We start from the raw sequence: 20,706 nt of genomic DNA on the forward strand, positions 1-20,706 counted from the left end.
TTAGGCAGACAAGTTATTGGGCTGTACGCAGGGTTATCAGCATGAAACTTTTTATTTTGAGAAGGAGGAGAGGGACTAAACTCACTGCAGTAAACTCACACAGTACAACAGTCAGTACAGAAGAGCTAATTTAATGTTAATTGAACCAAATAATGACTGCAAGGGAGGAAGCCATTCAATTTCTATTACCAAAATCAACAGAAATCACAAATAAGGAGCAATCTGCCAACGAGGAGCGACGGCAGGAATGCCAGTTTTAACATAAAATGCCTACCTTTACCCCTGCTAGCATTCCAGTTGTGGAGACACTGAAGTCAAGGTAAGCAAGCGTGTCAGGGTTAGAAGGTTTGTAGATCTGTGCAGGCCGCTTCTTTGGCAAATCGTCTAGTGAAAACAAAGAAAGAAAATGTATTTATCTTACGCCAGTGACAGACAGACCTCTGAAAACTTGACAAGTGCAACAACAAAAAACGACACAGCAGCCCCCTTGCCTTAATGCTCACCTGTATCTAGTACTGGAGGCCACGTTCTGACATCCACTGCTGCTGCTGCCTCTCGCGACCGTAACAATTTACATATTAATTGCGTAGTCATTAAGCAGGCAGAGCGACTCACCTAGGAATTTAACAAAGAAATAATAACACAATGGGATACTGATTAATTCTCCTATGAAAATGAGCAAAACCATGATTTATTCTCTGCCAGAACAGGATGCAGGTTTATTAGTCTTACATTTTCCGATCAGGAAGTAAAAGGATGCACAAAAATGAAGCTCACAGAGCAGATGAAGTCATGCGACTTTTACAAATTGCATGGAAACTGCACTTTGAGCAGACTATTGCAATGAAACTAACAGTACCTTAATATGGAGGATATGACTTTTCCAACACATTACATCGCTTATCAACCTAGGATGCCAGTACATTAGACCGTGACCAGAACATTTTCTATGTGATGGTAATATATCTTGGTTTATAAACACTATTTTAACATAAACCAAAATCTAACTTGACACTTATATGAGTAATTTTACTATCTTAAGTCAATTTTATATATTAGCCATATATTTCTGATTCCTGTGCTTGTGATAAAGCACTGGGAACTCCTCTTTGTATATTGGCATAAGTAGCTCTAGACTAGTAATTCTGCAAAGGACAGTGAGAAATGGAATGGCAAATTTACCGCAACTACCATCTGCACTGAATTTTAGATGGTATGTGCTGAAGGTATTCTCATTTGAGATTATCTATTAAAAAAAACCCCCATAAATAAAGTAGCAACTACAAAAATATGTTACTGATTATAAAAATTAACTCAATATATTTAAGCACACATTCAGACAAACATAAATATGAACATTTAATCACTGAAGATAGTGCAGAGGAAAAACTGAAAAGGCAGCCCCACTCTTCTCCAAAGTTTGAGAATCTGTGCACAGAAACAATGCTAAGAATATTTTTTTCTTTAAGGAAGTGGAGACATTTCATTGCACACTGAATTCCCAAGGTTTAGCAATCTAAGGAGATCAGGAACCATATGCGCACTAAATTTTACCACTTGAGCAGAAGAGATCAGCCTCTGTAGACAGTAACCTCATGGGGGTCAACTTTATRGGTCAACTTTATACAGTAAATGAGGAAATTAGAAGCATGTGAGCACTGACTCAAGTTCTCCTTACTTCTTATAACCTCATGATTTCCCTGTATGGACACTCCAAATATCTCAGGCTAAAAGTGAAGAAAGCTGAAACCAAGGTTCACTGCAGCATCCTTCACTCCAATCTTGCCACTGTCATGATAAGGCAAAATAATTCTTAAACAGTTAATCTTAATCTATGTAAATCTTGATCTCAGCCATAGTGAAGCACAAAATGAAGAGAATTTCAAGGGTTGCTAGCCATCACAGAAATTATGCTATCTGGAAAACCAGGAGGCTCAAGAAAAAATGCAGTGTCTCCAGGTCAGGAGAATAACGAGTGGGGTGTAAACAGCACGGAAGGTGGGAAGGAGAAAGAGTGGGGCTGAACTGCAGGTTAGCAACTGCTCCAGATGGGACAATAATTATTTCCTGTTTTCCTGCTTATGTTTTCTGTCAAATCAAATTATAGTTAGGTCTGTGCTAAATTAGTCCTCTTACTAACACAGAATGAAACCTGATAATGTTCAGTTATATTTTACTACTACCAATTCATCATCAAAACACAATTATATGGGCCAAATTTTGCTTCTCAAAGCAATTCTTACTGACTTCAAAAGGTGCTGTGTTGATATATAGTATGTCAGAGCAGGCTTTGACCCCATCACACCAGGATCTTTAAAGCATTTCATTGGCAGTGAAGGAACTGCTTCAATATTTTAATTTCTACAAGGTCATTCTTCTCCAAAATGAAAGAAAATCCTTGCGTGAATCAGAGCTGAGAGGCTTTTAAGTCAAACTGGCATTAATGTGGCTGGTAATTTTTGATATTTTATTTAAAGTCAGTCTATTGAAGAGAATGATTACAAGGCAGCTTAGGCCTGTCCAAGGATTTTTCAGACATGAAACCAACCAAAACTAGTTTGGCTATTAGACCTCAAAGGAAAAATAAAATAAGACATTTTATATCACTTTTATAATTTTTAAATACTGAAGTTTGAAGTTGTCAGCAAGCAAATATTTAATAACGAGAACCTTGAAAATAACAGACCAATGTATGATTCCTCTACTGATATTTTATGGCATCTGATGCTATGAAGAAACCCACAGATTTTAATTATCCCTAGCTCTTACAACTTTAAATTATCAATATTAACTTAAAGTGTCAAAATTACCTTTGCTTAATATTCTCTTAAGTTATTTCAGAGACTCAGAATTCCATTTAATTGATTAGAAACCATCCGATATAAGCGACTATCTCTTTGCAACCATTTTATTTCCCTCACCAACATGCTCAATGCAGTTATTTATGTGCAACAAAGACTAAGCATGATTAGATACAGCCAAAACACATAATAAAGTATTAAATGAAAAAGTCTGAGTAACACTTCTCTGGATGAAACAACAAACCAACCAACATCTTCACAACAGAACTTTGAAATTGCTTCAAACTACAAACAATTAGATGTACAAAGCTGAGCACAAATCACCATCCGGTCAAGTTAATCTTTCCACAGTGCTTTTTCTCAGTGGTCAGTGTAGCACTGAGAGGTGAGGAATCCTACCTTTCTTGTCATATAGCTCAATACAAGAAAGCATTTCCAAAATATTTCCTGAGAGAAGTAGCACAACAGCTGTCTAAAGTGACAGCAAAAGTTGGAAGGTTGTTTGCTGTCAAGTAATGTTGACTCTGCAATTAAAGTCTTGAGTTTTTGGAACGAATATGTATCTTCAACTTACAGCACTCATTTAAGCTACAGTTGCTAAAGACTATGCTAGTCCGCTGCTCATTTAATCTGCTTGTGCACTTCCAGACCTCTGCTCACCTCCACAATCATCTTCACTGTAGGCAACGTTGTAGCTATGTTCTGGGGATGTGGAGGTCGAACTGTTATTGGCACACAGCCCGCATATAGGCAACCATAAAATGCCGCAATCAGGTCTATTCCTGCATGAAGAACAAAACAAAAATCTTCCCTGAGAATCAATCCCTTTAATCACATACACCTATGTCAGCATAAATATTATTCAGAACCAAACTCCGAAGGTTAAATGAGAGACTAAGCCCTTTAAAAGACTTCTTTTTCAGCCCCTTGCCAGTATTTGTTCAGCTTCACTGATTCCTTTCAATTGCACTGTTCTCCTGAGCACGAAATACCAAAGGCGACACACACAGCTGGAACCACGTATCATCACTCAGATGAACTGTCCACTTGTATGATCCCAAAGTTACCTGTTAAAAAGACTGATTTCTACAGATTAGTTATATTCCTAAATTTAAATTTATATGCGAGAGTTTAAAAGAAGAGTGATCCCCCAGCAAAAGGATGAGGTAGCGCTCTGCCGGTTCCTATGACCTGTATAAGGAACATCTAGATGTTTCACTTAATATTTTCTTTCTCATGCCATTTTTAACCTCAGATACCTGAAATTGTCAATAAAAAATGGAGCCATGATTTCACATCCCTGTTTCTAACATAAAATTGTCATTTCATATAAATATTGACTGTAGGTGCCAGACTGTGCACAGCATACTTCAGATCATATAAGGAGGCTGAAGTGACAACAGCACCAAGATTACGTAAGTTCTGCTGTTTCACAGTTCCTTGAATCTATACACAGGCTATCGTAAGGCAACAATGGGGGCTGCCTTGTTTTTTTCAGTGGAAAAGGATCCGGATTACTGGCAGGTTACTGCTCCTTCAATAAAATGATTTCCAGCAAATTAAAAAAAAAAAAACAGAATAAATTAGTGCTTAAATTTGAATGCTTATAAGAAAGATATTTTAAAAGCACAGGTTAATCTTAATCTGAAACCAAAGAAGTAATATCCAGGCACATACACACACACGAAGAGAAATTCCTTTAAATATGTTTCACTAAATTCAAAGCAGTGTACATGAGGCAAATAGATCACATTTTGCCAATTATTACCCGTTTTCTTGGTTTACAGGTGGGCAATACCATCAGTGCAGCACCAGTCTAAAGGTTCTTAGATCACAAACCTTGGGGAGCATCAAGATACCAAACGGCTGTTCTTTACCTGGTGGGTAAACCAAAGCCACATGGTCTCCGTCTTGTAAATGCCCCCTTTCCATCAACATGACAGCGATCTTCTCAGCTCGTTTATGTAGCTGGACACATGTTAGTGAGTTGGCTATTGTTCCCTGCATGGGGAAGTAAGAGAAATGTCACAGAAGGTAATACAGTGTGATAAACACTATTTTCCTTCCTCAGTTTATATGTAACTTCTGGATGAGGTGTTGCTGTTTTATAAAGCCACAATATGTCAAACAACTTAACTAAGGCAACCTTCAGCCTTATGCCAAACTAGAAGAAAATATGAACCTTGTTGAGCATAGCAACATGCTCCACTCCTCTCCCTATACCTTCCAACCTCAACAGTGTTTTGTCTTAAGCAAGGGATTGACAGTAGTGTATTAAAACCAATGCCATGTAACGGCTACTGCTTTCCCTTGCTACACACACAGCATTCCTGCCACAGCCTGGAAAGTGCATTTACAGTCTTCTGCAGCAATCTGAAGATGTGGAGAGCAATCCTGCAAATTGCACTTCATTGTCTGCACGCTGGAATGAGGCCAAAAGGCACAGCAGAAATACTTTAAAAGACAAGAGACAAAAGACACAGGAGAAAAACAATACATTGTGACAGGGAAAAAAATTAGCCTGGAACAAAAGCTAGGCACACGCATATAAATGAAACAGAAAAGAGAAGCTTTTGTTGAATTTGTGCAACTCTGGTCAGCATGGAAAAGAAAGGGAAAGTCACAACAGGCTACAGAGTTTGACTTTCTGAAGCAGCCCAACTAGTTACTAACCCAAAATTATCACACAGTGGTTTAAACTGGATGACTGTATGGTTCTTGTATTCCCTAAAAATATATATATGTGTGTATATACACACACAGACAAATACACAAATCTATATATTTGTATCACAAAATTCACTATCACAGCTGACACTGCAGAAGAGAGTCTAAGAGTGAACGTGCAGAAAAGATGGCTCCTGAGCTGATCTGGCCAGGTCTGGGCTGAGTAAAGAGACCAGGCAGGACGGGGAAGGCCTGCACCTCTCCCGCCTCTGTGTACCTGCTCTGTGGAGAAAGAGGATTTCAGCCTCCAGTGCTGTTTTAACACACCTGGCACTAATCACAAGCCCTAAATTCACTTAAAAATAGGGGAGTTGAAGAAACTGAGAGAAAAATCTGGTAGGAAAACATTTATGTTTAAGGCTTCCATGGGGCATAAAATGAACAATGTATCAAAAATATAACCTACAAAAGCTTCCTATCACTGCCCTTATCCAGGGAGAAAGTAATAGGGTCCTCTGTTTTAAAGAAATATTCTTTACACTCTCTTTTAACAATACTAAGAAATAACAAGCATTTGGCTAGATTGCTGATTTCTCTTCACCATGAATATCTCACGCACCACCATAGCATTTATTGATCACAAGCTTCAGGGAGGAGAAAGCTGTTTGATRAAGGTCCAGCACTGAAGAGGTGACACAGCTTGTTTTCATGCATCTCTTAGCATTTATAAACTTAATACCTCAATCCCTGTCAATGCAGAGGATAACCTAACTGAAAACAAAGAGCAAAGGACTCAGCATTCCCCTTTACCATCTTCAGCAACCACACTTGTTGAAACGCACTGCAAGGCAATTTGAGTCGGTCTCCCTATGTAAGAAAGCTTCCTCTAAAGACATATGCAACGATACAGATTCTGGACTACATATGACTTCCATCTGGCCAGCTCTGAATGCGGCCAAAGTGAACGCAGATCTGGGGGTCCATCTCACTGCAGACCTGCCAGCAGGAACATGCTTGCCCTCCTATTTTGTCCTTTGAAGAAGGACATTGCCTGTTTTCACAGTCATGGGGAGAAGGATCCTTTATTTCTCCAAATACACAGGAATCCCAGGCCCCATCACTAGAGAAGGGGAATTGCTGCAAATCATGTAGGCCTGTGAAAACCAATGGCCTGCATTGAAGACTTCTGGCACTTACTGCAACAGAAAGATACTATTTATGTGAAGCGCAGGGAAGAATTGCGCTGTTGTGCAAGAGTAACCGGCACGTGCCAGACAACTATCCCCTTTGCGTCTTTCACATGAAGTGCTCCACAGCCTAGAGGAGTTGCAATCCTTCATCAAACACACTGGAAACAATGCACGGTGCTAATTTTAGAAATCTTTCAAATTCTCTAAAAACTTGGGTTTCAGGAGAACAGTAATCTCAGTAGATTTCTATCAGTCACCGTTGGTAAGCAGTCTGGATGCTTTAGAACAAAGTGTACATAAAATGTGCAGTGAAGACAAAAAGGGAAAAGTTACAGACCAGAACTAAAACTCAAGATGGATTATAAAATTTCCCGGTGTTAAAACCCACCAACCTGTCACTCCCTTCCATAAAACATTAAACCTCTGAAACAAATTTCATGTGATGAGATACTCCACACTAAGAGTACTAAAGGAGTGGAGAAACTGTATTTCTAAATTCAGCTATTCTTCATTAGTAAGKAACGGTAAATTATTCTGTTAATCCTCATTCTCCGCCTTGTGTTTTCCCTCCCACTGTTGGCACTCTTCTGCCAGCATGGGAAGTCTGGCATTATTTAAAGCTGAACAGCAACAGGCTGTGTGGAGGACACGGGACTGTACGTATCGCTGTCTCTTGCTCAAAGCATCTTTGCTCCTCACTTACAGAACGGAAAAGTGCACTCTTCTACCGGTGTGATCCTGCATACACAAACAGCATAGCTTCTCAAGCTTTCTCCTTGCCACAAATAACCAAATTACGAATTTGCTATTATCTGTAAAGTTGCAAGTGTTCACTTAATGGTAGCTACTAATGCRAATTTAAAAAAATTCATTAAATGAATCATCGATAGCCCCAAACTGTACTTTGGTATCGGTAGTATAATAAGGTTGGGGGAAGTATATCCTGTCAATACAGTACAGGGTAATTTAACAGGTTCACAAATGACTGGAAGTTTATGAACCCACCTAAGTTTAGGGACCATGTGGGCTGCGAGCAAACAGCAGCAGTTCTAGGTGGCACAGGGGAACAGCACCATGTGGAGCCCCCGCTTTCCTCAGCCCCCTCATGCACTAGACATGTTTCCCAGTACTGGCAGACGTGTCAAGATGTAATGTGGTGGAGTGGTTTGAAATCAGACTTTCCTGCTCTACGGTGCTCTACATAGAAGCAGTTTGGGAATTATTGGTTTACCATGCAATCATCCCCCCCTAATATACTCAAATTGTGTACCATGTGCCATGCATAAATTCATTTTTGACAAGTAGGGAAATGTTGTACCAGGCTGGCACCTCATATCTCTATGCAGAGAGATTTATTTGCGGTCCTATATAGACCTTGCTGAATTCTGGACATACCTCTTCTTCTATTTACCTCATTTTCCCAGTTCTCACACCTTTTCTCATATGGTCCAGTCTCAAAGCCAAGACTCCTTGTTATATTTAGGGAAAATGTTTTGGTTTTGTCAAGCCTGTGCTTTTCAAATCAGAAATCAGGATGGTGAGCAGTATTAAATACTACTATTCTTATCAGAATGAACAGGATTGAAATAGAACTGCATTGTCAGCTCACCCCCAACTTGTATGTGGTGGAAAAAGAAATGAGAAATGTATAAGGTGGGGTGTCTGATACAAAAACAATCTATATTTTGACAACTGCCAATGATTGTTTTCTTTTCCTCTCTGCCTCACTGAATACGAGATATAATAGCTGAGTATTAATGGGGAAAGAAACAGAAAGGTTGAGTCATGTTCAGCCACAGCGCAAGCAGGTGCAGTTTAAATATCAGGGTGCAATTTTCCACACAATAACTTGTCAAAGTAATTGCCCGAGTGCCTTACCCTGCAGTTAAGTAGAGTGTAAAGCACGTGGTCAGGAGTGGTCTGAGCTCTCCACTGTAAAACTTCTGAGAGGAAGAGGAACTAAAATAAAGCAGAGTGATAATCACAACACTAAACAACTTTTTGCCTTTAGAAAACAGAAAACAATTCATTTTTGCTAGTTTAGAAATGTCTTTCTTATTTATATTCTACATTTTATATTAATACCCAGAAACAGTAAACATGAATTCTCTTGGCGTCACACATACTCATAGCAATGTGCTCTTGCACAGTCACACAGGCCTCTCTGGAAGCTGAACCACTGCTGGGATTATGATGTATTATTACCTACACTTTCAAAGCAATAAACCAGTTCTTACTAATCACTCTGAATCTAAGCGCAATTTTCATCCTTCAGCTACCTCTCTTCTTCTTGCTATAAATTTATATTGATATGGCTTAGAACTTATTAATTTCTCAGATAAGCCCACCAAAAAGCTGAACTGCAACTGAATTTAACAGGATCAAAATAACAAAAATAAGATCAGGACCATATATGCAAACAGAATTCTCTGGACTCCACTTGAACTAGTAAAAAAAATACAATAGAAGGTGACTTCTGATGGAAGCCCCATTAACACTTTCCACCATGCTCCTTCTGTTGTCCCAAGTACACTTAAAAAAAAAAATCCATACACATAAAACATATTAATCCCCTCTTGTGGCTATTGCACATTTCTCTGTAAAGTGGTCCTGAAATAAGTTAGTCTGAATCAGATGTGATCAACAAATTATGGCATAATACTATGCCCTATCTACTGCTGAGTCTGCTGATGCTAATTAGCTACATAAAAGACATATCAGAGAAGTTTAACTTACCTTTCTGGCTTGATCGTTATCTTCTATTTGCCCCAAGTCTCTACCACTGGCCTGTGCAATTCTTTTCCCAGAGACCAAGTTCCCCACCATCACAGAGGCAGGGCCAATTTCTAGAATAAATCAGAAATGTGCTGAATACAAGAAAAATCCTTTGCTTATGGATGAAAATCTTTTTTATTTCTTTTGCATTAAATGAAATTTTCCTCATTGTTATCCATAACACAAAACCTTAAGAACATCTCAATTCAAATAAATATAAAACCTCTGAAATCCGGTACATTTTCAGAGAGATCCATTGCTAGAGAAATGTACTGTTGATACCAACTTTGGTTGACGGACCAGAGGCAACTGGAAGATACATAGGCCTGCATTCATCCTATCTAAACTAGGTCCTTAACTGAGGAGCCCATTTAGCATGGGATCTCTACAGTCAGAGACACATCTGTTTGTCTTCGTATAAGAAATCTTAGGAAAATTCAGTTCCTAACTTAGCCATGTCCATTCAGTGCCTAAAATTAGATGGGATGTATCCAGGCTTCAGGGCCAACGTTCCTATTTCTCACTTCTGCTGCCAGGGCTAAGCTGCAACCGTGTAAGCAATTCTGTAACTGCTATAGACATGAAGTGACAAGGATTAGGAAGGCAGATGGTGCGTATGATAAAATATATGCAAACCTTGTAGCACAATGTAGAGATTGAAGAAAGAGAATTTAACTTTGGAAGAAAGGAAGATGTCAGGACTGACAYTTCTCCATGAGTTGGATTTCACTAGTGTTTTGCTGGCTGCTGTAACTGCAAAACACCTGTTTCTTGGATGTCACTTACACCTATGTTAACATTTGTTTTCTGCTTCTACAGAGTGGATTACTGCTCAAGTGCAAGCAACACAAAGCTTTACTTTTAGTCCATTATGTCCAAACTTTGTCCAAATGATGGACACTAGGTATGTGGTATATGTCTCAGAACATGAGATGTCTAAGTAACCAGATAATGTACAATAAACAATGTCTACCAACTACTCTGCTTTAAAGAAATGAACGCAATATGCTCTGGATATGTCTCATCTATGCAAAATGGAAGAATGTGGTACCATCAGTTTGATTTCTGTCTTTCTGGCATTGCTTTTTCCATTTATTGCGATATATAATGTATAAACCGCATCTAAATATCTCCACTGCACTGACGCTACCTAATTCAGTGATTATTTTGGGATGCAGCAACATAGACCTACCAAAGTGAACACTGCACTTAACCAGCTTCATTACTTTCAGATTCTCATTAAGTTAGTGGAAGTTACTGTTAGCCTGTGACATTCCCAGTATTTTCAAATTAAAATTATGTTTTTGATTTCTGAATCATTTGTCCAACCATTTTAATTAAAGAAACAAGTGGGATACTTTTGCAAACATGCACTGAATTCAGTGGTAGATAATCCTCATATCTGAGATCTAGAGAGTGAAAACACTTCACATTCCAAGCTATTTTTCAAGGCAGAAAGTAATCAGCAATTAGGCTAACGTAGCTGAATTCAGGTTTTAAGCCTGAGGCCCAGATCCAGAAATCCTTCAGATTATCTAGGTACAAAAATCTGCAATCAGTTTCAAGGTCAAAAATTTGCTAAACAAGTTCTAGTTAAACGAGTTGGAGTCACCAGACACAGGACAGGACCACAGCAGGCTAAAATAACCTCAGTCTCTATGTCCAGTGCCTTGCTGTACCATTGTCTACAATACTCTTCATATTATGCTGCAGAACTGCTGAAGAACCATCTTAAAAATAGTTAGGGTGTTGCCCTCCACTATACCTTCTGCAAGGATAATTCACAACCTCCCTCCTCTGGTGAAAACCTTTATCCTAGTTCTTAGTTTTGGTTTACTCATAGCAGGTTTTTAACTACTTGTTCCTCATCYAACCTGTTATTTTGTGTCAACAGTTCTCTTCCTCTCTACTTCTATTTTACAAACTCAGCCTTCAGATTTTCACTTTCTCTGCTCCTGTCTGAGTTCATCCTCTTTGAACACGACTGACCAGGAATTTACAAAGAACTCCAGGTATGGTCTCAGCAGTGCCTTCTACAGTGATTAAAATATCTTCATCTTTACAGAACTTAGAGAGGCTTTTTGAACATTTTTCTTTGTATTCTTTGTGAAGGTACTTCTTCCAGCTTCCCCCAAAACAAATGATATCCTTAAACCACCTAGAATATTTAGCAGGATCAGCTGATGAAGCAGGACTCTCACCAGCATTAATAGTTACTTGATTTTACTCCGTACAGCATCATGAACACACAGTATTAAGTCACGGCTCCCTTGCATTCACTCATCTTACCTGGCTGTTTTTGTCTTGGTTTAGGCAGGTTTGTTACACACGTGTGGGGACACATCAGCACGTTACAGGGATGCAGCGATCCTTCCAAGAAAAGCTGTTTGGTTTCTGACAAGTGGATTCCTCCTAGCGGAGTCTTGGGCAGAGTGTTTGCTGGTACTAGTGCTAAGCAGTAAACTCCCACTTGATGAATACTGTCAATAGCCTAAAAAAGCAGGAAGCTGATTTTAATGAACGGCTAATTTTTCATCATTATAATAAATACTTCTTGTTCTGAATTACCGCATAAAACAGCCCTGATAATTAACTGACAGTACAAAGATTTGTACCAAGTACTCAAAGTACTTCAGCAATGCCAGGGATAAGGAATTTTTTTTCAGTGGGAACAGGTGGACAGAAATATAATACTGACGTCATTATAATCATTGCAGAAGCTATAAAACAATCAAAAACCTGGTGATAAATATGCAAAAACCTATAAAGAAATGCTACACAGGCATTCCTTAGGCGCACACTAGCAGTAGGTATCCTGGAGATTTATTACTCAGATGGGCTGGCAATTCATGTGGTGAAACTGATTTTAACCTGTGCACTGCTCAGAATTAAAATCCAAAGGAATCCCATCAACTTAACATCCAGTCCATCTTCAAGAGCTAAGAAAAACTTCAAATGTTACACAACCATCACCGTACACCTACCAGTTTAGGTAGCTTGTGGTTTTTTTTTAATTTTTCTAAGATTTAAAAAAGAAGTGTTTCTCTCCTTGATTACTGTGTAATCAAAAAAAGATCCTCAGGCAGAAATGGGAACTGATACAATATAAGGAAAAACTATGAAACTATCCACTTGAAAAAAAAGCTGTTCAATGAAAACCTGAAAAATAAGCATCTTTTAATCATATAGTAACCATATTCATTGTGGAGTCAACTGCATCACTTTCAAAAAGAAATCTGTAAGGAAGTTGAGGTTCACTATCTTTGTAATTTATTTAGTAAAACATGAATATACATGTATTTAGATTTTAATTCCATATACATTTTAACTGGATCTTTTCCTTACGTTGGTAACAAAAATTGCCGCAAGTGAGGTAAGAAAAGAAAGCAACTTCAGATATCCAAGCAGACTGAAAAACAAATTACCGACAGCATCTCTAATGAGAAGTTAAATGTTGAAAAATATAATTTACTTAACTTGCATTTGAATTTTTAACAGTGAGAAAAGCACACACACACATCCGTTGCTTCAAAGATATAATCTATATTCTTAGACCAATCAATAATCATTTATTAACTCAAGGGTAAACCAATAAATTACTGATTATTTCAACAGAGATTCTAAATAATGCTTTGCTTTTGGCTTCTGTTTGTTTCATGTTTATTTATTTGACTGTAAAATTTGGTAAGACAAAACAGTAAAACAGTTTCTCATTTTACAAATATTGCCGTTTTAGTAGTGGGATAGCTCAGGGTAGTAGTGGAAGACCTCACTGCTGGTCTATGCGCATCTTGTATATGAAAGATTAAAATCTTGGGAATAGCTAGGTATATATGAGAGCCAACAAACACTATCTCACATTGCTGGCAGAATATGAAGTGCAGAGACATCATAATCTCATAATCATAATGTTATTCGTAGGTTCTGAAAAGCAGCGATAAATTATGGGATTCTCACCTGACACCAGTTTTAAGAAAAACTGTTATAGGGCAAGTAACCGTTCTTTCTTATTCAAATACATGACACTGTGGCTCCTAGAGTTAGTGAATGGAAAGTAGTATGCAATTCTGCTGGGATGAGGGGTATTACATGTAATGATCCCCCCAGGGACTTGAGCACTTCCTACTTTGATAGCACAATGTCTGATAAAATGTTGTGGGTCATTCAAAATTGTCACCTTTCAGATTTTGGAATTCAGCACATTTCTGAAGCAGGTGAATGATTTTATTTTACAAGGATGAGCACTGATGAAATGAGCCTTAAAGTTCTGAGACGAAGGGTACCAGTCAACTTGTGACACAGCTGGCATCATGCCTTTTGATGACATGGCTTGGTTTTGAAATGACACTGTCCAGCCAGAAGTAAACAATGAAACTGAAATCTTTATTCCTCTGTTTGAGAAAACTAGTTAGAAATACTTGCACAGAGTCCAGACCTGCTGTGTTGTCCAAGCTAAGAAAACATCCCATTCTGACAAAATTCTCCTGGCAGGTGCTCTTCTGCTCTGCACTAGATCTCCTCACTTTGTCTAGTCCTGTCCAGTCCGGCCAGTGTGCTGGCACTGGTAAAACCAACATGCAGTCTGCCAGGTACAGCAACTACAACTCTGACTGAAGGGTCAGATCAGTTTACAGCAGCCTGGGCAATGAATAAATACTGAGGATTGCTCTGATTGAGCTTCTACAGGACCTGGGGCCTTTACTCACACTGCCACCAGAATAGCCTCCTCCTCCCCTACTTGCAAGATACCTTCTTCCCCACTGCTCTCTCCCAACCATGCCTCTGCTAACACCCCCAGACACAGCCCAACATAGCAGCTTTATCTTACTTCAGCACTTTGCTGAGGAGGAAGAAGGCCTGGGGAGAGTCAGAACAAGGTGCAACACACTGGAAAGAAGTCCTGCAAATAGCAGCTCAGCTGTAGGGAGGAGGAGCAGAGACGCAKCAAGGCACAGCGGAAGCAGGCAGCATAGAGTAGGGCTGGCATAGGGCAGCACATGGAGGGTGTTAGAGAAGTCTCACAGTTACCATGAGAAATGAATAGCAATTTGATGTAGTTTGGTATCACAGACACTGAGAATCGTGATAAAAGTGTGATACTGTTATGTTGCTCATCACTAGCAGATGATTCAGTTACACTCAGTTACCACTTCCTGACATCTGTCATTAAAATCCTGATCGGGAAGGAGGCACAATGCATCCAACATGTTCTTGGCTTCCGTTCTCTGTCTTAGATCTCAGCTGAAGTGGAACCAGAAACTTCTTGTTCACATAGTGACGTGTGCCGAGTGGCAGACTTCACACACGGATGCTGAAAGCAGCCACACATATGTGTACTTTGATATATGGCCTATCATTCCCAGACACTCCTGTGACTTGCTCATATTCAGAATAATAGGGCTTGTCTTCTGGCAGGAGCACTCTGACACAGAACTCACACAGTGTTTAGTATTGAATTCTACTGTTTATGATGAAATAAAAACTCACAAAATAAAACTCACAAAAATGCTCAGCTGAGAAAACAGGAGAAGTGCAAGTCCAGAATTTCTACCTTTTCTTTAGGAGCTTTTTCCTTGATAAAAATCATCAAACCGTGGGCAATTCAAAAGCCCTTCATTCTAAAATAGGTTGCCCTTGTTTCAAAGGCTTTCTGTGCGATGGACAACCTAAAGGTTTTAGCTTTTCTTGATAACAATTTAGATCCACTGTGAACACAAGATGTCCCTAGCTATATGAAAAGTAGCTATCTTTTAAACCAAGAGAACAGAGAAACCTGTCCTGAGAGGGATGAAAGCTTATTTGTTCAGTTTCTTCAAGCGCATAGCAAACAAAGATTTCCTTTCTTATTCAGTACAAAGAAATAATGAGTAAAAACATCACTGAATTGTGTAGGATCTTTTTCTTTGGCTCTTGGATAAAGCAAAAAATATGTTTGTAATATATTCACCTGAGAAGAGTCCTTGAAGAGAGACAGAAAGGGAGGTAAGCAAGGGAAACAGAAGTAACAAGTGCCCAGCTGTAGAAAGAGGTGAAATCATTTCACAAGGTAGCAACAGACAGACTTCTTTTGCAGTTACCTGTTGCTTTTGAGCAAGAAATATTTTAATTATAGAGATGAAGGAGATGGAAAATGAGTGCTCTCCAAAGTAGCTGATATTTTGTGTGAACATGATAGTTGAAAAACCTTTGAGCAAGGTCATGACATTTGCCTTAATTTGGACTCCAACATATAAGGAGAAGATCAACATTTTTTATCATTAGTGGCTTGAAGACCATGGTTCCTCAGTACTGCKTCACCTGGCTTCTGGCCAACATGTCTACAAACCCACCAATGTGGGTTTCTTCTTTGTAGTATATGCCTTGTATGATCCACCAGACAGCTGGAATGGTGATACTGCAGATATCAGTAGGTATCTTCACTGTAGATTATTACATCTGAGCTAATCAATCACTTCCCTCAGTTCAGTGGAGTGAAATAAGCATTTTTAGGACGTGTTTCATCCAGTTTGTTTTAGCCATCAACATGGGGCACTATAAACACCTAATTCTCTCCCATTGATTAAAAAGAAATCTAGAGAACTAGCTCAAATGTGCATATCTACTTCTGATGACGTCAGCTCCATACTAGTGCCAATAACTATTTAATAGAAACTTCTGTAGCTTTTGACAGTAAGATCATATAATACATTTATTTGTTATTCTTTGAAGTGATGAATAAGTATATTATTGTAACCATATCCTACTCTATTCCCTTGCTATTACTTCAATTCTAGGAAAAGGATCACCCTCTTTCAAATGAGAAAATGGCATCTACCAAGTAACTCAGAATTTGTTAAGCAGAAGCTGACATGAAGACAATGAATACAGCTGGCATCCAAAAAAGTCAAATTTGGAGAATGAATGTGTTAGATGTGTTTCATGGACCATGTATGCTCACACAGCTGCTAGGGACTATCGACTTAAGTACACTCAAAACTCCTTAGGAGAATTTATCCACTTTGATTTTAAAAAGCCACATACCAGATCCAGAATCCCTTTATTAAGAGAAAGCATACTTTTTAGTGATCAAAGCACAAAGCATTTCAGAGACTTCTCTTGTTTAAAAAGCTTAGTATTAAAGACCTCCACAGTACGTGACAATGGTCTCTAAAAAACTGAGGAATTGGTATCATATGAAGACTGTGCCACCGCTTCATATGGTGATGAGAAAATCTTCTTGGGTTAGGGCTTTGGTCTCTTCCTCTCAGAAAGAAGCAAGGAGAGTAATGTCACATTCATAAAGATGATCTCAGGCCAAAATGAACAATTATTTACCATACGCTGCAGTTGGTGTTCTCTGGGACATTCACTGGGACTTCATGCTTCGGAATGGTATTTTGTGATCTCCTTCTAAGACTTTTTTAATATCTGAAGCTGTATCTGGACTCCATGAGTAAACCTGGTCTCTGCGTACAGGCATTGGTGAAAACCTTCCTGATGTGGAAGCTCAGTAAATGGCTCAGCATCACTTGCTGGCATAGTCAGAACAAAAACACAAGACTGCTGAAAATCTTAACTCTGGTCCAGTAACAGAAAATTCACTAGTGCTGGCTGTGCTGATTCCTTTTTCCAGAAGTTTTGAAATTTAAGAAGGTTAGTGAGTTGCTGTGACAGTGTGCTCCTTTCCCCCCCCACTGATGTGCTCTCTCCCCCTCAACCTGACCTCCCTGTAAACAGCACGTAGGCAGGGGCTAATTGAGCATGCRCCAACTAAGGCCTGTCTAGCATGCAAATATGACTACAAGTCAATCATCTCTCCCCCATAAATAGGGGGCAGCCCAGAGCCCATGGAGCYCTCCTGCACGGCAGCTGGCTGCACTGCAGAACCTCCTCTTGAGCAGGGACACCTCTCAAGGTTACTCCTCGAGGTTGAGAGATTCCTTACCTGCGACAGAACCTCGGTAAGTGATTGATAGCATGCTGAACTTTTGCGAACTTTGCGAAACTTTGCTGAGTTATATCTCTGACTAATTGCACGCATAATTCCTTAGACATAAACCGTTGACCAAGTCCGAGACTAGGACTGGATTCAGCCGCACCTAGGCTCCTCTCTGAAGGAATTTAGAAAGCAAGGTCCAGTCTGAACCTCGTCACTCAATGGGAGGGTCTCCGTTGCGCACGTATCTGACCCTGTCCTTCGTGCAGTAAATAACTGAGTGAACCTTGCCAACTGAACCTCATTAAATCATTCTTATTTATGACTGAACTTTGTTAAGTCGCTGTCTTACTGCAATAAACATAGTGCTGCTTCCCTCTTATGAGTGAAGTGCATCACTCCTTTTGCGACAATTGCCTGCTCACTGCCATAGGCAGTGAGAGGGGACTGGAGGAGCAATTGCAGCTGTTCTGCTCTTTATGCTCCGCGCAGGAAGAAAGGAGGTAGAAGGGATATGTATGGCCTGGACAAGAATCTTCACTCAGAAGAATATAATTTTGTGTTCATTAGGTGGAAGTGCAACTGAAGGTAGATTTACAAATACTCAAAGACAAATGTCAGGTTATTGTAGGGGACTGAAAGATCAATAAAAAGAATAGAAGGCAGGAAGAAATAGCTTCCAAATGTACATAAAGAGCATTACCTGGAGAACTCTGCTCATCCATTGAAAACTGTCTTCCTCTGTGGAATCTGGCCTTTGCTCAGCAACAATAACTATCCTTTCATCGTGCAGCACACTCACCGAAAACACTGCTATTCTATAGGAGAGAAAGAGAGAACAGTATTTAGTGCCAGGATAGATTAAAAAAAAAAAAAAGATCTTCTAAGTTAACCCTCTGTAACTATGATTTGTTACTTACTACTCAGATGTTTGGTGCTTCAATTAGTATTTTTTAGAGAAAAAAAGCAACATGAATAGATTTGCACAACTTCTAGAGGAGGAATAGGGCGCCTTGTTCTAGAATCACATTAATAAACTCATGGCAGGGCTGGAGATGTGAACCTTCTCAGGTTCACGAGAAAGGCACTAAATCTGCGTCACCCSAAGCTTGTTGTTAAGCTTTTGTCATACTTTATATAACAATCAATGCAAGCACCTTCTTCGGCCACTTAAAAGAAAACAATTGCAACATCATTTTGTGAGAGSTCTGCTGTGAGTAGTGTGAGCAGGTGTGAGCGCATGTTACTGTATTAGCCTATTCAGATGTTTTAGATGCCTCCTGCTTAGTTTCAGCATCTTAGGAGGGTCACCCAGGGAACAGTCGTCATGTTCAAGAACTCCAATGTTAAGTACATTGGACATGTTCAAGTCAGACAGGAAGGATCCTGTTGTGCCAACACCTTCTGAATTAACTAACTGTTGAACTGGAAGTTTTTAAAATCACAGCTTTGGATCTTGGTTCCTAAGGTCTGCCTCAGCACTGTCTTAGGTTTTCCTCTGCAGTCTTCTGGTTCTCGCCATAAAAACATCAGTGTAGGGAAACTGCAAAGAAATTTCATATCATTGCTATTTTACTGATATCAGCGACATTCAGAAAGCCAAGTGTAGATTAGGCACTGGCTTCTGAAAACATTTTGGGTCACTTACACCGAGTCTAAGCAAAATAACGATTTCTATTTAACAGGAGAAAAGAAAGGACCAAACCTCCCCCTGTAGACGAATTTCATTGGTTCCACTGCCAGTGCTGTTGCTACAATGTCATCAGCATTGTGTCTTCTTCCACTGACGACCATCAAACCATCCATTTTGCCGATAACAAAGACAAGTCCACCTGGTCCTATAAAACCTAGTAATCCAGTCCTTATAAAAGGATATTCAGTGATAGGGCCACCAGAACTGGTCATAGGAAATACCTGCAAGACACAGAAACTCAGGTCTTCAATCTTAGGCACAGGTATCATACTGCTAAATATTTCAAGCATGCTGTCTCAGATGGCTCTTATGGAGTGAAATAAATAGGTCTCGGGCGATGCTCTTTTCTCTTCACTGACTACAAAGGGAGTATCAGGGAACTCCTAGACGTGAGTGTGTAATTTTCAGAAAACTGAGGTTAAGCAAGTTGAATCCCACTCGGGTTACCATACACATTTTCCCTAACCATGGCTTTGTAAATTTGCAACATACAAAAAAACCAAAAAAAACCCGTAAACAATATTGAATAAAGAAAAGGCTTTGCAGAGCTAAAGTAACCTGGGGTCCTATTTACAGGGGACTTCAGAGATAAAACTAAGTATTACTGTAGAGGTTCTTTCAGTACCTCCTGCTCATTTCCAGCATACTATAGAAAGATAAACAGGCAAAAAGTAAAGCTATTTTAATGTACTGTACACTAGTGACTCTTAGAGCTTACCACATTTTTATTCAAGGTCAATACTATCCTTACAATACCTGTGTTAATGCCTTATGTTGACTGTCTAAAAGTGAAAATGCAGCCCTATACAGAGACTCTTTAAAAGAGCTAGTTTGAACAGCAGGTGTGTACATGACTTCCACAGGATGGAGTTCCACCCAGGACAATTTATTCTGCTTTTCTCATCCTAACTACCATGGCTTTATCCTTTTGGCATATGAGCTACTTTGGGTTGCATTCTGATATAGCCACACTTTTCTACAGTCTCTTCTTTAAACTGAAATAGTCTAAATGCAAGTTATTTAAGTGGAAGACCATGAAAATAGTGTCCTTCAAGGCTCATCTGAAAAGAAAGGTCGAATTCTGCTCTCAGATGCACATGGATGACTCTTACTGAACAGATTTAATGCTTCTACATCCTCAGCCATAATTCACCTTAGGAACAGAAAACTCTCTGATTCTCTATTCCCTGTTACACGAATTAGACACTGAAAAAAAAAAAAGAGTCCCTATGGAAGAGGGTCCTTAAGAACATGCCTAACTTTAAGAATGAATGAGCCCTGCTGACTCAATAGCAATTTATTTGCTTACAATTAAGAATAAGTTTAAATGTCCTGCTAAACTGCAGACCCAGTTATCAGTTATGAATGATTTTTTTGCAGTTAGTACTCTAAAATGAGTATTTTCCACCTTTCTACCACGAAATCTGTCAAATCTGGGATTATCGTTCACTGGGTAATGCTAATTGCTTGTGCAGCACAGCAATCACGGATCAACAAACTTCACATTACAATAGCATGGTAGAATTCCTGGCTTCAGTAGCACAATGGAAGACTACATCCATCAGCCTCCACTAACTGCTTAGGGTATAGCGTTTACAACATTCAGATCTGCATACTGAAAGCTGGAGAAATACATTTTGCTGGAGAAATTAGCCATGTTTAGGC

The 20,706-nt window shown here is 39.3% G+C and overlaps 1 protein-coding gene across 1 annotated transcript in view; it reads right to left on the bottom strand.

The window, feature by feature from the left end:
• Positions 1 to 20,706, bottom strand: part of DIP2C (disco interacting protein 2 homolog C) — a 328,359-nt gene that overhangs the window by 50,501 nt on the left and 257,152 nt on the right. Inside the window, exons 21-29 of the mRNA XM_026069254.1 lie at positions 19,054 to 19,262; positions 18,052 to 18,166; positions 11,723 to 11,924; positions 9,395 to 9,504; positions 8,537 to 8,617; positions 4,679 to 4,802; positions 3,462 to 3,583; positions 504 to 615; positions 275 to 384 (exon numbers count right to left, since the gene is read on the bottom strand). Coding sequence (XP_025925039.1) covers positions 275 to 384; positions 504 to 615; positions 3,462 to 3,583; positions 4,679 to 4,802; positions 8,537 to 8,617; positions 9,395 to 9,504; positions 11,723 to 11,924; positions 18,052 to 18,166; positions 19,054 to 19,262 — 1,185 coding nt within the window. The remainder of the gene's footprint in view (positions 1 to 274; positions 385 to 503; positions 616 to 3,461; positions 3,584 to 4,678; positions 4,803 to 8,536; positions 8,618 to 9,394; positions 9,505 to 11,722; positions 11,925 to 18,051; positions 18,167 to 19,053; positions 19,263 to 20,706) is intronic.

The sequence above is a fragment of the Apteryx rowi genome, unplaced genomic scaffold, assembly GCF_003343035.1.
Source record: "Apteryx rowi isolate R43461 unplaced genomic scaffold, aptRow1 scaffold_29, whole genome shotgun sequence".
In the NCBI taxonomy this organism is placed as follows: domain Eukaryota; kingdom Metazoa; phylum Chordata; class Aves; order Apterygiformes; family Apterygidae; genus Apteryx; species Apteryx rowi.